The following is a 16,652-nucleotide window of genomic DNA, read 5'->3' as shown; positions in this document are numbered from 1 at the left end:
TGCATAAAAGGTACAACGTCTACATTACCTCCATTCCCTAATGCTAACTGGGGGAAGAACAAAACTGAGATGGTTTGTCTAAGACCTAGTAAGTTCACAGCAGGGGCAAGATCAAAGTGAGGACTTCCCAAAGATTTCAGCTGGTTGATCTCTAGTAGATCCTAGCCCCCAAAATCTAGTTACTGTGTCATGGGCAACTTACACTATTCAGATTAAAAAAAAAATGGTATAGAGAACATTCACAGTCAAACTGAACAATGAAAGATAGGCAACTGGAAGGATGTTTCACTGCTAAATTCTTCCCTGAAGTACAGAAGTAATATTTTATAAATACAGTCACATACTGAATGAGTGGGATGGATTAGTCTTCATTCTCAAATATTTAAATTTGGATATTGAAAATGTTCCTCTAATCAACATTTCCAATTTAATGCTCAAGGAAAACAATGTTAATATGTAGAAATAAAGCAACCTTTCTTCTTTCTGCCTTTTTCAATGTAAATATTCCACAAAAATTGATGTTTTCTCTGAGTTGTCTGATCTTTTCCATCTGCCTTGTATAGCATGCCTTGTCCTAGCTGTGATTCTACATGTCACATTTACAGAAATGACTCTGACTGCAATTGTGTCCCATTGCACCTGCTTAAATCACACTGACTGAGGTCTTTGGCAAAAAGTACAGTGCACTCTTGCTTTACGCGGGGGATCCGTTCTGGACACCACCACCTCACGTAAAACAAAAACGTGTACGCTTGAGCCCCATTATATCCAATGGGGCTCATGCTTGCTGTGCAGCCGTGCACGCCAGTCACAAGCCCCATTGGATATAATAGGGCTCGTGCGCGCCCTGGACATTCACCTGTTTCCCGGGTGGCTTCAGCGTATGCTGAAAGCCGCCTATAAGGAGCCTGCATATGGAGCAGGCTCACTATAGTCATCATTATCATACTACCCACCTAAGACAACTGTTTTGTATCCTACTACATTTATTTTTCCTGGAGAAAAAAACAAATGGTAAGGCAAATTCAACAGAAGCTTAACTTACCATTACAGTATTCATTCTGTATAAGCATATGGTCATCTTCTGCCCAAGCGGAGAAGTATCTCACTACATGAGAATGCTGACCCAAAACCGCATGGGCATAGACTTCTCTGAGAGCATTTTGCCTGTGATATTGAAATAAAGTTGTCATACCAATAAAATTTTAGGTTCTTTAAGAAAGTATTTATTTATTTAATTTCTATCCTGCCTTTCTCCCCGGAGGGATTGAAGGTGACTCACAATAACAATTTTAAAAACGTATTGCAATTTTTAAAAAAACAGCAGCTAAAAACAATATAAAATTACAAATATTAAAACCACAGTGAAATCACAATACCCATCCCATAACTACACATTAAAAGCCTGCCTGAACAGAGTTGTTTTTTCTTGCCAACGAAAAGCTAGCAAGGAGGGGGCCAGCCTTGCTTCTTGTGGAAGGACATTCCAGAGGGCAAGAGCAGCCACTGAGAAGGTTCTCTCTCATGTCATTAGGCAAGCCTATGATGGTGGAGAAAGCCTTCCCTGGAAGATTTTAGGGCTCTGGCACGTTTGTATGGGGAGATACAGCTTTTCAAATAATCTGGACCTAAGCCAGGTAGGGCTTTATAAGTAATAACCAGCACTTTGAATTGTGCCCGGAAACAAACCGGTAGCCTATGAAGCTGTTTCAAGAAGGGAGTTATGTGGTCCCTATAACTGGACCCAGTTAGCATTCTGGCAGCGGTGTTTTGCACATGCTGAAATAATGTAAATAACCAAACAAAAGTTAATCTATACTAGGATATGGTGTTGTTTTCCTTTCTTTTGATATGATTTGATAAAAGAGTATTCAATTTTTCTAGATAATACGACAGGTTATACGAGTTAAGTATGACTTAATTATGACAGCAAGAAATGCAGCCCCAAGAACTGAGAGAGTTGTTCTGGTAAGACAGAGGCAAAAGTTTTTCTTAAGGGAAGTGGTATGCAATTAAGAGTTTTATTTTATTTTAGGCAGATTTACTCATCTCAACATTCCACCCAAAAATGTACATAACAGCAAATCCAATAATAAATTGAAAGGGTTATATAGAACATGAATATGCATCTAGAAGCAATTGTTAACATTTAACGTTTTACTAATACTTACTCATCAATTGAGCCAGCCAATGGCTTCTTAGATCGCTTTATTGCATAGATGCAACCATCAAGTCTTTTCACACATTTGAATACTGAACCAAATTCACCCGATCCAATCTTTTCTACCTCATGAAATTCCGTGGCATATCGTGATTTCATATTACTTTCTGTTATGCTGATCCGCTAGAAAGACAGAGATAAAGGTTTTGTTTCTTACAGCTAAAGAAGCTAATTCAATGGATTACTTTATAATGTATGGGGATTATTACTTTTTTTACCTTGGCAGGTCTGACAGTTTCATCCTCCAGCTCTCCATCACTTGCTTCCATGTCTTCACCATAAGAGCTGAGGATACATAAATGAGGACATACTATGACATTTCCACTTTCCTTGAGAAACTACAGAGTAAGAGGCAAGCTTCCACTAACCCAGGCAATTAAATCAACTATGTGAGCTGTAACAGAAATAAATCTATCACCACATCCTCCAAAGGCATATTTTTGATGCTTTATGCTTAAAGACAACTCAGTCGTGAGGGTCAAGAGTATGCAACCAGTCCTGAAGGAACTGTAGTTGATGGTTAATGAAGTGGTTACTATACAGCACAGCAGGCATAATTGGAAAGTGTGAAACTAGGGGGGAAATAGATGAAAGAATAATCAGATAAATGGGAGCAAAATCAGAAGTTAGATTTGTGAAAAGAAATTACCAAGCACCTCTCTTCTCAACAATGAGGTGCACCCATCTTAGTAGACCTTACGCTAGACTTAAGACAGATTTTAGTCCAGTGATTCCCTATACACCTACCAGTGAAGCTAAAGAATCAGAAAACATAAAGACATTGCTACATATCAAGAGAAGATAACACAGCTACCATTTTGGGTGGGCAGATGCATTTATCAGACCAAAGCTGAGAACTACTTTTCTCAACACTCTTCAACAAAAACTCTAAGTTATTTTCTTGATATCTTAACTAACATAGAATCATAGAGTTGGAAAAGACTGCAAGGGCCATCCAGTCCAACCCCCTGCCATGCAGGAAATCTAAATCAAAGCTTCCTCAACAGATGGCCAGCCTCTGTTTAAAGACCTCTAAGGAAGGAGACTCCACTACACTCCAAAGGAGTTTGTTCCACTATCAAACAGCTCTTGCTGTCAGGAAGTTCTTCCTAATGTTGAGGTGTAATCTCTTTTCCTGGAGCTTGCAGTCATTGCTCCGGTTCCTAGTCTCTGGAGCAGCAGAAAACAAGCTAGCTCCCTCCTCAATATGACATCCCTTCAAATATTTAAACAGGGCTATCTTATCACCCCTTAACCTTCTCTTCTCCGGGCTAAATATCCCCAGCTCCCTAAGTCATTCCTCACAGGACATGGTTTCCAGACCCTTTACCATTTTAGCCGCTCTCCTTTGGACACACTCCAGTTTCTCAGCATCCAATTTATGGGAAACTCTAACTTAATACAAACCAGGATCTCCACACTTACACTGTGGTGTAATGGGATAAGCAAAGGAGGAGTTAATATTCATCCACAGCTTCAGAAACCAAAGTGAAACCTCCAAAGGTTTGGTTTCCCATTTCCAATTTAGATTAACATTACATGTTTTATACTATAGTTGTGACCACTTGCATTCTTAAAGCATCCCTTATTATATCTAAGGCCCAAAATGCACCAGCCACTTTGGGAGCATGGTGTTACAGCCACACTGAGGCTGCCCTTCTGGGGCAAGAGCTAGACTTTTCACAAGCAGATTAAATCCACTCCTGCTGGCAGCCGGCTCAGGACTGCGGTGTAAGTATTCATCCTGAAGATCAAACAAGTGAAATGTAAGCCCTTTTATGTAGTTGGTCTCCACTGCTGGTAAAACGGTATCACTGAAATGGTGTATCACAAACCAGGTCATACACTCACTTGTTCCAGTGTGTTCTTTTTCTTCTGCGGCACTGTCCAATTGAAGACTGAAGGAAGAGGGAGTCTGGAGTGAAGGGATTAATGTTCACGTGAGGAGCTTGCCCCATGTCAGATTCCTGTTTTACTAGTTTTCCAACATTCATAAAGAGAGAACCACCTCGGAGTTTAGCTGAACTCGAGCCCATTCCTTCAGCTTTGCAAAGCAGACTCTGAAAAATCAAGAGATAAAGCAACATCATCAGCCATGTTAAATATTGAACAAGTTAATGACCATTTAATGTCAAGGATCACTCCAAACACATTTGTGTCCTCCAAGTCACAAATTATTTTTATTAGTCATTCCTTATATATAATCAATGTAATACAATAACTCACTTTGCTTATCAGAGCAATTAACAGGAAAAGACACTTTAAGAAAAAAATTGCACAATTACACACTTTCAGGCTTTCTAAGTTATACTTGAAACCAAGAACCATGGATAGAATGTACTTCCATTTAGTTTTAACAATCCCACCTTTCTGGGGATAGTTTGGGGAATGACAAGAAGGCAAAAAAGTCATTTACCACCAACTCTCTTTGACTGGGGAAAAGAGCAGGCTACTAATGCAGGAGTGTGGTAGAGAGGCATGCAGTGCTGCTTGCCCTCTCCACCAGCCCACTTGATTTCTATGCTTAACATACAGGAAGAGAATTCACATAGGAACCCACCAAGCCCTCTGCTTCACTAGCCCTATATCCTGGTCATGGAAAAAAGTGTCAGCATGCAACTGAACAAACTGTCCTTCTTTTTGAGTATTCTCCATCATCTGGAATGAATTCCTGGTTGCCACAAATGGTTAAACACAAGACTGCAATAATGTTTCTGAATGAAATAAATCTGTTACAATAAAGAAGGGGGAATGGTTCCCAGGACATTTTAGACAATAGCTGATGTTAGAACCAGATCACAGGAAGCAAGGCAATGTGGGATGACCAGCTAAGACAGGTATCAGTTTTATACCCTTAATGCAATTGAATAAGCTGGAACAGCTGGTGAAGGCCAAAATAATGGCGAAAGAGGCAGGGACGCATGTAAATCTCCTTGGAAAGTCTCAGCTCTGCTGTCATCATCAAATTGAAATGAAAAATCAGAGTAACACTTATTAAACTTCCAGCTCCCACTGTGAAGCATTATAAGATGTACAGCCCCATGTTTATGTTGGTGGTGGATCTGTTACCAAATCCTAACTACGAAATGGAGATTATTTTTGTTACAGTTTGTAAACCAACAGCATTGTTAAACCTTATAGGTGCGCAATGGATTATAAGCCCCTTTCATAACCAATGTTTGTAAAATGACACATACAGAGATGGTGCCATATAAATAGTAGTCAAATAAAAAAATGCTACCTGGATGTCTGACATTTGTGAAGTAAAGCAAATTATGTAATATAGTCCAAAAATGAAAAGCCCAACATAAAATATATGACAGCCCTGTTTAAATAGTTGAAAGGATGTCATAATGAAGATGGAGCAAGCTTGTTTTCTGCTGCTCCAGGACCTGGAGCAATGTATTCAAACTACAAGAAAAGAGGTTCCACCTCAACCTTAGGAGGAACTTCCAGACAGTGAGAGCTGTGACAGTGGAACACACTTCCTCAAGAGAGTGGGGAGTCTCCTAGAGTTTTTTAAGCAGCGTCTGGGTGGCCATCTGTCACGGGGGGTGCTTTGATTATGTGTTCCTGCATGGAAGGAGGTTGGACTTGATGGCCCTTCAGACCTCTTCCAACTCTATGATTCTATGAAATACTCTACATCAAATACAAACAAGACAATTTAACATTAACAACTTATACAAACTTGTTAATTCTGTGAATAGTGAGAACTTCTATTTGCATGAAAATTCCACATACAGTCCTTTATTCACAATATAGAAACTCTGGATCCAACAAAATAAATGCTATAACAATATGAGTAGCAAAATATTACCAACACAATAAATAAGACTGCTGAATACCAGAGTCTCTCTTAAATAACAAGGTCTATACACTGCATTAGGACCTAAATACCCTAAAGGAACCAGATCTTGTCTGATCTTGGGAGCTGAGCAAGGTCAGCCCAAGTTAATACTTGGATGAGAGACCACCAATGAATTCCTGATGCTGTAGGCTATATTTCAGAGGAAGGAGCTGGCAAACCACCTCTGAGTAGTCCTTGCTTGAGAAAACCCTATGAAATTCATGGGCTCATTGTAAGTTAATAGGTAACTTGAAGGCACACATACATCCTGTAAGGAAAGGCTGGTAAACTTCCTGTAAAATAATGTTTCAAGAGTTGGAGGGAACAACTGCGGCACTGGATTTCACAGGAGTCCTTGTGACACTTATCAAAGTGCTCTGGTGGGCTCGTGTTAAAAGAGGTGTTTATGACTGACTTACATCCATCAAAATCAGATGAACTTTTCTGGACTGGACCAAGATGTAGCCATGCATAGAGCAGACGACTCACTGAAATCAATGGGACATAAGACACAACCAGATTGTCACAATGACTTTAGTGAGTTTATTATAAGTCAAAGTCTGGGTAGAATAACTACAAACTTGAAGCCTTTTTAATACCCTGTCCCTTCTTCTGGACTCAAAGCATTTTACAACACTCTACAAAATAAGGAGCATCAATAAAAAATAATCAACAACAAAAGTGAGACATGTGCAGAAGGTAATGATAATTTTTAAAGCATCAGTCATAGAATATTGAAATGAAATAATAACATGGTGGTGAAAAGTAAAGAGAGGCCCACTGTTCCTCCCAACACATGACATTTCACCACCTAACCACTCTCACAGGTAAGGCCCTCCTCCCTTTTTAAATCATTTTCATATGATAAAATGAAGAGCTTCCCCAGCAACCAACCATCATGTCAACTGGCCATGATGGGCATTCTAACACATCTTGAAGTTGGAAAAGATGACCTAGGGAATAGTAGCCTTATATCAAAATATACTGTGCCATGTTATTGTTTTGATGTTTTTAAAGGTCATTTTAGGCGTTTTTACTGTAATCACCAATACTCTGAACTGAAGTGTTAACCAATGGAGATGTTTTAAGACAGGCGTAATATATCTCCATGGTCAAGCACCCAACAGAATCCTTGCTTCTGCATTCAAGACTTGCTGAAGCTTCCAGTTTTTCTTCAAAAGGGAACCCCCCACACAGCACACTGCAACAATCCAATCTGGAGGGAACCAAAATATTTGTCACCACAACCAGACCATAAATTACATAGCCACCTTATAAAGAACTGACACAAGGACAAGGGTCCTTTTTCTTTCTTTTCTCTCCACCATTTCACATCCCATCTCCTTCAATACCTCAGTAGATATGCTACAACACTCAGAGTAGTCTTATAGTCAGAACTCCACTATGGCTTCCCACTCACCACTCCTAAGACTCAAGGTTTTGCTCTAACAGCCCATCCAAAGGGCCGTTCTGTGGCTGATGGACAGTGGAGCCATCCAGAAAACCATTCTACAGATGTAGACCAATGATATCTTCCGCAAAGATCCACCAGCCTCGTTGCAGAAGGTGAAAAGGAATACCAACCCACACAATGCCTAAAAAAGAGAAGCACTCTTTTGCCCAGCACTTGGTTATTGACACATCACAGCAATACGTCTTTCTTCAAGAAACACTCAAACCATTTATTACATCGCACTTAATTATACAGAAATCAGTCCCCTAAGAAGTGACAGAAGATGCTTCATGGTTGAGCAAAGATTGAAAGGAGATTGTGGCCATCTAGGTACCGACTGTACTTTTTATTCTAAGCCATTTTGAGAATGCTATTCGTAGCAGTGCTGGATGTGGATATTAAAGTACTGTAGAATGAAACTAAAATGATGTTTGCATACATCAAAACAATCAGAAAATGTGGAATCTCTCTGTAAAGTCAGAGGTTCTAACTCATTCTGTTGTATGGCGCTTTCAGTATCACAGATGTTTTACATTTATACCTGTGAAAACATTTACACTCTAAAGCAGCCATTTTGTTTAAAAGGCCTCTTTCAGCTTTCCCCTTCCTCACTTTGCTTTCATAATGTCTAGGGGAGTGTGCCTTTAACAGCTCTCCTGAATGTAAACAATCCAAATTCAGGGAACAACCTGGAAGAAGGCCAGCTTTCCAGCCGTGAGGGGAGGGGTCTTTTTCCTGTCTGGGACTAAATCCTTTTGCAATGTGGGCAAGAACTCTTTTAGAAAGAATTTTTAGCTCAGTTACATAATCTCAACGGACAATTTGTGGGCAGGACTTCTCAAAAGATGCCAATTTCTTTTGTGAAAGGCAAACTAATTTGTTATGTCACGAATATGACAAGGGGGAGCCTGGCAGTGGAAGAATTCATTCACGCCCTTGGCAGCCAAAGCGCTGAGCGGAGAAGGATGCAGGGTCTGTTTAAAGGGTTTAAATGGCTTCAAACAGTGGCCCTCTTTCAGCCCGTATTGCTCTGCTTTCTATAACCCTTGTGGGATTTAAAAAGTCAACATGCACCTTAGCAGTGCAGCCAGCAAGGCAAAGACAAGCCAGGGCTCTCTCTCTACAACTGCTTTAGCCAGAGAGGCTCACTTCATCCCCAGGCAGCCAGTCAGGGCCACACAGACAGACTCCAAGCCTGAAAGCCCACCACAGGCACATGGGGCTTCCAGAAAGCCATCCTTTGCCGCCCTCAACGACCTTCTCATCTTGAAAACCACCTCCTGGCAAGCTCTCCCTGGGCCACAGGGCTCCTTCTCCTCCCTTTCAAAGGGAAGCAGAGGGGGTGAGAGCCACTGACCCAAAGGCTCTCCAGCCTGTTTTTTGTGGGGGGTTTTGTGTCCATGTTCTAGAAGAGTTCATTCCCCAACATCTGTGTCTGGCACCTTCAGAGAATGCCGGCATGGAAGAAGGCCACATTGGAAATCTCTCTCTCTGGGGAAAGGCCCCAGAGCAGAGACACAGGCACCAGGCCACCAGGCTTTCTCCCAGCAGGAAGGGCCCTCTCCTCCATGCCAGCCTCCCCTGAAGACGCCAGCCACGGATGCCAGTGAAACTCTCCTTCTCGAACAGGGCCACAGAGGGCCCAAAAGAGGCCCCCAAACCATGGCTGAGGAAAGCCTCCGTCTTCTCCAGCTGTACTCTCTCTGGCCACTGCCATGGATTCCTATACAGATTGCTTTGTCCCTTCTTGCTGCCACAGCTCTTCCGCCTGGACTAGGGCTCTCTTTTTCTGGCTCCAGGCTGTGGAATTCTGGGAGCTGGGGTCCGTTCTCCGCTCTGGGCCCAGAACAAACTCCAGCTCCCAGACTTCCACAGCCTTGAGGCAGGCAATAAGTGAAAGCGGTGCCAAACCGGGTTCTGTCTCCCGGGGGGACGCAGCCAACAGCGCTAAGGCCAAGGAAGGCCTCTCGGGCCCCTTCCTCCCACTCACCTTGGGCGTGTGCGGCGTGTCGAAGAGGCGCAGCTTGCGGAAGGTCTTGTGGGGCGGGGTGCCCGGGTGCCGGGGCAGAGGGGGCGAGGCGCCGGGCTCCACCAGGCACCGCTCGGGGGGAGAGGCCTGCCGCCCTCCTCCGCCCCGCCGCCTTGTCCCCCTGAGCAGCAGAGGCCCCGGGGAGCCGGCCATGAAGTAGGCGCCGGGGGACTTGACGGGCGAGGAGGAGCCGAAGCCTTCCTCCTCCCAGGAGTCCCCCTCTCCTTCTAGCGGAGGCGGCGGGGGCTGCGGAGGGGCCCCCAGCTCCATGGCGTCGTCGGGGGCCGCAGGGGGCGGGGAGTCGGCCTCCTGGAAGGCAGAGTCTTCCCCGGTGCTGTTGCAGCTGCTGCTCCCGCCGCCGCCGCCGCAGCCGCCCTCTTCCTCCTCCTCCTCTTCATAGCAGTCTTCGTCCTCCTCCTCTTCTTCTTCCTCCTCGCAGTCGCTTCCTCCGCAGGAGAAGAGCAGCTTCTGCCGGATCGGGGCTGCTGTGAGGCGCCTCTCCGCCGCCTGCTGGCACAGGAAGCTCATGGCCGACAGCCCCGCCAACCGATGCTCTCTCCTCGGGCGGCGAGCCTTTCTCCCACGGAGCCCGGCTGCCGCTGACAGGCCCACGGACACGCCCCCAACAGCCCACGCGCTGCCCTTCTCGCCAGCTCCTCCTCGCCCAACCGACGCCGCCGCCGCTTCCGATCTCTCCCGTTCGGACTCCGCGGCTTTCCCGCGACCGTTAGTCACGTGCCGGCCACGCCAGCCAATCAGGGCCGCCCCTCCCCTCCGTTTGAAAACATGGGGGGAGGAGGAGCAGCAAAGGAGGCGGGGCCTCTGCGCGTGTTGCGTCAGGCGGCCGTTTGGCGCGAAACTGGAGGGAGGGCGGGGCCAAAGCGTCTCAAGGAGGGAGGAGTTGCTGGTGGGCGGGGCCTAAACAGGCAGTTGATTCAACGTGAGGCAGCAGAAGCACTAGGCCTTGTTCCAGGCGCCTGAGGCAGAGAGAGAAGGGCTTTGAAAAGGAGAAGGAAGAAAGCCCTGAGGCTGAGGGAGCTGGGAATGTTGTTGGGCCTGGGTGACTCACCTGGAACTCCCAAGGCCTGTACTTGGACGAAACTAGCCCAATCTCACCCTCGTCTCCAGAGCCCAGCCCTCTGCCCACTGCACCATGCTGCCCTAGTGAACTACGCATCCCAATATCAGTCTCATCCAACATACACAAAACTAGATCCAAAGATATAGCCGTGGAACCAGTACGCAGAGAGATCTTGTAACGCCTTTGAGACTCACTGAAAGAAAGAAGTTGGCAGCATGAGCTTTCTTGAACTAAGGTCTACTTCCTCAGATGCATCGGAGGCTGAAGTCTAGGAACGCTCATGCTGCCAGCATCTATCTTTCAGTGAGTCTCAAAGAGGCTACAAGATCTCTCTACAAGGAACACAGATAAATGAATAACATTATGATTAATGAACAGATTAATACCTGCTCTATCACGCATTTCCACAACTACACAGCAAATACTGGGAGGCATGAAATTGTGGAGTCTCCTTCCCTGGAGATCTTTAAACAGATGTGAAGTCGAAGGCTTTCGTGGCCGGCATCCATGTTTTTTGTCTGGGTTTTTTGGGCTATGTGGCCATCATGTTCTAGAAGAGTTTCTTCCTGACGTTTTGCCAGCATCTGTGGCATCTGGCATCTTCAGAGAATGTTTGCCTGGAAACAGAGGCTGGATGGCCATCTTTCGGGGATGCTTTGATTGGGAGTTCCTGCATGGCAGGGGGTTGGACTGGATGGCCTTTGCAGTCTTTTCCAACTCTATGATTCTGTGCCCCAGTATGGCTTCCTTTGGGAACTCTTGTTTGTGTTGTGTATCTGACAAGGCTGAGGCTGAAGTCTATGAAAGCTCATGCTGCCAACTTTTTTCTTTCAGTGAGTCCCAGAGGTGCTACAAGATCTCTCTGCATACGAAAACTAACAACTCACAAGTCGTTTCTGACTTAAGGCGACTCTGAGGCAAACCTATCATGGGTTTTTTCTTGGCGAGATTTGATCAGAGGGCTCTGGTTGCCATTGTCTCTTCCCCTGAAGGCTAAGACAGTGTGACTCACCCAAGGTCACCCAGTGGGTTTCCATGGCCTAGCCGGAATTCAAACCCTGGTCTCTAGAGCCCAAGTCCAATACTCAGGTCCAAAACATACACTGCAAAAATAATCCAGTCTGAGACCACTTTAACTGCCCTGGCTCAGTGCTAGAGAATCCTGGGAATTGTAGTTTGCTGTGGCACCAGGGCTCTTTCTGACAGAGAAGGCTCAGTGCCTCACAGAACTACAGTTCCCAGGATTCCCTAGCACTGAGCCAGGCACACAACAACAAGAACAGTGCAGAAGAGTAGGCCTTGTGCCTCAGGGAGGAGCACCTCTGAGGCCTCCTCTCTTTTTCTTATCTGCCGCACATGTGTTTTGAACCCTTTTGAACCAGTATGGGTGCCTCATGTTTCCACACTATGGAAATAATATGGTTTGCTATCACTTGAAGGTCTGTGGCTCAAGGCTATGGAATTCTGGGTATTTTGTTAGTTGCTAACCGGAGCCACAACAACTACAATACCCAGAATCCATAGCCTTGACCAAGCCTTCAAATGGGTCACCCCAGGCACTGACACCACAGAACCAGACCAAAAGCCACACAATTTTTAAAAAATGGTCGCCCTAACAACAACATTTTGTACTAACGTCAACAATTCAGAGCAATCGAGTGAACTCTACAAAGGCTGAAGAAAGTGATAGGAACGAAGTGTTGTTTTGTTGTGTGCCTGAGTCCCAGTTGTTTCAGACTTATGGCGACATCCTGAGGCAAACCTATCATGGTTTTATTTTATTTATTATTTTGGCAAGTTTCTTCAGAGGGTTTTTGCCATGGCCTCCTTCCCCTGAGGTTGAGAGAGTGTGACTTGCCCATCTCACCCCGAGTGAGTTTCCATGGCCGAGTGGGGATTCGAACCCTGGTCTCCAGAGCCCAACCCTCTACTCACTACACCATGCTGGCGCTCTGCCCTAGGGAACTACAGATCCCAATGTCAGTGTCATCCACACTCCCAAAAACTAGATACATCAGTCGTAGGCCTGCCTTGCAAAAGATTCGAGACAACGTGGATCTCAAAGGCAGTGGCTTTCTGTCTTGCTAATAGAATTTATAGCCTCCAAGACAAGCCACAATTTTATCAACTCCTTTTTTTGATTGTGACAAAAAGATGTTGAAATCATTTCTTGAACCAAGTTATTAGAAATGTATTAAAGTCTTTAAGACAAAGTCAAGGAAGGAGGAGAAAAGGAAAAACACAGCCTACTCAGAGTGAGGCAGGAAAGAGACTGAGGGATCATGGTGGGGGTTGCTCCCTCTGGTAGCATCGACTCCTTCAAGTCTGTTTTTCCTGCCTATTTCGGAGCAAGAGATGTTATAGGATGTTTCCACCTCCATCGCTGTAAACAACTAACTTGTTCATATTGAAATACTGTAAAACCATATACCTCACAATAAAGTGGGGATAATATATACTATGAAGAATGAAGGCATGCACACATTACATCTTTCTGTAATGTGAACATAACACTTACAGTGGCTAAAATGTTGATATATATATATATATATATATATATATATATTAAGCACTTCTCTTTATAAAAAAGAATTCACTCTATTTATATTAAGCACAAATAAAATTCCAAAATGGCCCCAAGACGTTTTGGTATCAAAAAATGAAGTGGTACTACCATGTTGATAAGAATGTAATAATACGAGCTTGGAACATTTTGGATGATGACTCAGCCATGGCTCTGGTGATAATAAACTGAGTAATCACTACACTTTGATTTAATGCATGTCAGAATTTATAAGTGCCAACATGGTGTAGTGGTTGAACGTTGGACTATAGTTCTGGAAATCTCTACTCAGCCATGAAAACCACTGGGTGACCTTGGGCAAGTCACGTTCTCTCAACCTCAGAGGAAAGCAATGGCAGACACCCCTCTGAACAAATCTTGCCAAGAAAACCTTGTGATAGGGTCACTTGAAGGTCGAGTCAGAAACTACTTGAAGGCACACAACAACAAAGAGCCTTGCTGCCACTTACAGGCTAACAAATTTAATTATGGCATCAGCCTACAGTCAATCCACTTTAGTACTGGGATACCAAAGCCAGGTTTTGCTTGGAACTTTAACAGACATTGTTTCACAAGCGGCTTGTGAATAAACAAACAAAAGATCACAATATAATTAACAGCAATAGATTGTGTTTTACTGATGGCTTTGGGGCCATTTTGGCCTTGCTCCTAATTATCATCTTGTCTGGTTAATTATTTTGGGCAGTCTTTGTTGAACTGATAACATTGTTTGCAGCAACCATTTTTGACTGAACTGAACAGTCTTAACAAAAGCTAATCCTCTCAGCCCCACTGTGTATTTGGGATCCCTGCTCTTCTGACTAGAGGAAGATAGAGCAACTCACTTGAGTTTTAGGGGGGAAATATCAGGAGAACACAAATAAGATTTTCTGTAGATGTGCTGCCATAGTCTTTCTCAAACCAGTGACCTCTGGATATTTTGGACTGCAATTCTCACCAGCCCAGATAACATGGACAATAATGAGGGTACATGGGAGATGAAGACCAAATCATCTAGAAGACACAAAGTTGAGGTAAAGTGCTGCAGGTAGCTACTGATCCTTAGCTGTCCCAAAAGCTGTTGCCAACATTTTTGGTTTAAGCAGCAGCCTTTTGGTCTGATTCCCTGATGGCAGCAAATTCATTCCCACTGTGCTGTAAAAGTCAGGAGATAGTGGGGTGAACTCTGGACTCTCTTACTGACACAAGGTTAAAGTTTCATTCTTGTAAGATACAATAGCCACAAGACAGCACACACTAGACTTTATCCAGATGCTTAGTGTTCTGCATTTTCACACATACATTTAAAGAGGAAACCTGTTTTATCTGCATTTCCTACCTCGCATCCCATGATCCCATTATTATTATTTATTTATACCTCCTGCCTCTCCCACAGATCGAGGCAGGATTACAACCATAAAAGACACTTAGTACAGTTTACCATCAATACAACAATAAAATACTAACACTGAATTTACCAAGAATTCCTATTAGTTCTCTAATAATTACAGTTCGTCCATTAGCCAACATATATAGAGCTACCATTTTCCACTATAAATGGTTACATTCAATTTGTAGAACTTGGAACAGGGAAATTGAGTATGTGGCATTGAAGACCCCAAGTGTGGGCTTCAATCCAGCAGAAACTGGTATTCAGGATCTCTTGGGTTGTGGCTTTTAGCCTACCTAGACAAACCCACTTAGCTAGTCCAATGTACTGGCAATATGAGTCAGCTGAGAGCTTGACATTTATAATTTTTGTAGGGGAGGAGTAGTCCTAAATCCAGTTGTTAGTCCCAGCTAGAGTAAACCCACTGAATCAAAAAGAAAATGGGTAAGTAAACACATAAGTTCCATTGATTTAATAGGTTTAAATTTAATTGAGGACTAGTGTGGGTGGGGCCTGCGCACCAGCCTGCATCCTGTCTGGAAGCTCTTCCTCAGCTTGTAACACGTGCGCAACAAACTTACTCCAGTCACCGAATAAATGAACTCAGACTTTACTGAAATAACTTTTAACTGTAACAACACCCTTCACCACTATGTCCACCACAAGGGCCATAATCCCGGTATTTCCCCACTTGCTAGGCATCCTCAGCGTCTTCACTTGCTCGCCCACCTTGGCCTCTGCTGTGTTTTTCCAGTGGCTCTCGTTCCGACTTGTCCCACTTCATTGGGGCTGGGGCCTGCTCCCAGCACTCTCCCTTGGCGTTCCACCACTCCTTCTCCAGACGGCCCCCCTCCTTCGCTCTCCAGTCTCCCTCCTGGGGATATCTAAAGTCCCCTTCCTCTTTGGGGTCTCGTAACTGCACCTCTACGTGGGGTCCAACCCTTAGCAGCCCATGCCGCACTTGAAGGGATACCGGCCACCCCTCTCTCCGAGGGCTACGGGCGACCTTCCCTTTCCCTCAACTGACCGCTTCTCCATGCCCCCCTCTTCCGCGTCCAACACCTTTCCCTCCACTTTTATGCCTGCCTGAAGCCTCTCTTCCTCCACCCCTCGCCCCTCCCCTGGGGCCTGGTCCTATTTCCTCCACCTGCCCCATCTCATCCCTCCCAACTCTCCCATCACTCAACCCTGCTTCACTACAACTAGCAATTGATTTAACTCTTGAACTGCAACTCTTGGTATCTCCCAACTACTCTTGCTGACTGGGGGATTCTGGAGTTGGTATCCTAAAATTTAGCTTTTCCCAGCTCTAAATCAGATGCACACCTGATATGGTACAGCAGATGCAGACTTGTTTGGTAGTAGTTATCTTCTGGCCAGATGTCTATTATATCTACATTTGAAACAGACTGTTAATTGAAACACCACAGTGTTTTAAACACACCTACATATTAATGAAATTGAGTCGTCTCTATATAAAATTCCAAAAGCCAAAACATTTAAAAATCCAAATTGTCCACATGGGTGGCTGACATTGTGACACCTTTGCTTTCTGATGGTTCAATGTACTCAAACTTTGTTTCATGTACAAAATTGTTATTCCAAAATCCAATTTAGGAATTATTCCAAAATCCAAAAAACTTGAAATCCCAAACAATCTGGTCCCAAACATTTTAGGTGACGGAAACTCAGCCGTACATACAGTACCTGTCTTCTGGCTGAAATTAACACTGATGAGACCTAAAAGGCTCCACAAGGAGGTAACATCTAGTTTCCCAATATCATTGGGTAAAGGACTTGAGAGGTCAGTTCATCTTTGACTGTATATATATCCCATCAGCACAGGAATGCCTATTTGACAAGGAAAGTATATACATAAGAAGCACTTATGACAACATAAGATAAACATGATGACACATGGTATGTTGTACTCATACACTCACTTCAAGTCCATCTATTTGCATATAAGCAACAGTCCAAGTCTCCTTTCATTTCCCGATGCCTTTTTCTTGTATTGTTCATTTACTTTCTTTCATATGTGCAAACATAAATTTAAACATGATTA

At 44.1% G+C, this 16,652-nt stretch overlaps 1 protein-coding gene across 2 annotated transcripts in view; it reads right to left on the bottom strand.

The window, feature by feature from the left end:
- The window catches only part of WEE1 (WEE1 G2 checkpoint kinase), a 28,752-nt gene extending 18,427 nt beyond the window's left edge, over positions 1-10,325 (bottom strand). Inside the window, exons 1-5 of one of the 2 annotated variants that reach the window (XM_042472824.1) lie at positions 9,515-10,325; positions 4,073-4,281; positions 2,440-2,506; positions 2,172-2,344; positions 1,046-1,167 (exon numbers count right to left, since the gene is read on the bottom strand). In XM_042472824.1, the coding sequence (XP_042328758.1) occupies positions 1,046-1,167; positions 2,172-2,344; positions 2,440-2,506; positions 4,073-4,281; positions 9,515-10,081 (1,138 nt within the window). In that variant the 5' untranslated portion in view covers positions 10,082-10,325. The remainder of the gene's footprint in view (positions 1-1,045; positions 1,168-2,171; positions 2,345-2,439; positions 2,507-4,072; positions 4,282-9,514) is intronic. The other variant, XM_042472818.1, reaches the window with a different exon arrangement.
- Between the last annotated feature and the right edge of the window lie 6,327 nt (positions 10,326-16,652).

The sequence above is a fragment of the Sceloporus undulatus genome, chromosome 1 (genome assembly GCF_019175285.1).
Source record: "Sceloporus undulatus isolate JIND9_A2432 ecotype Alabama chromosome 1, SceUnd_v1.1, whole genome shotgun sequence".
In the NCBI taxonomy this organism is placed as follows: Eukaryota; Metazoa; Chordata; class Lepidosauria; order Squamata; family Phrynosomatidae; genus Sceloporus; species Sceloporus undulatus.
This window is presented reverse-complemented; position numbering and strand designations above follow the sequence as displayed.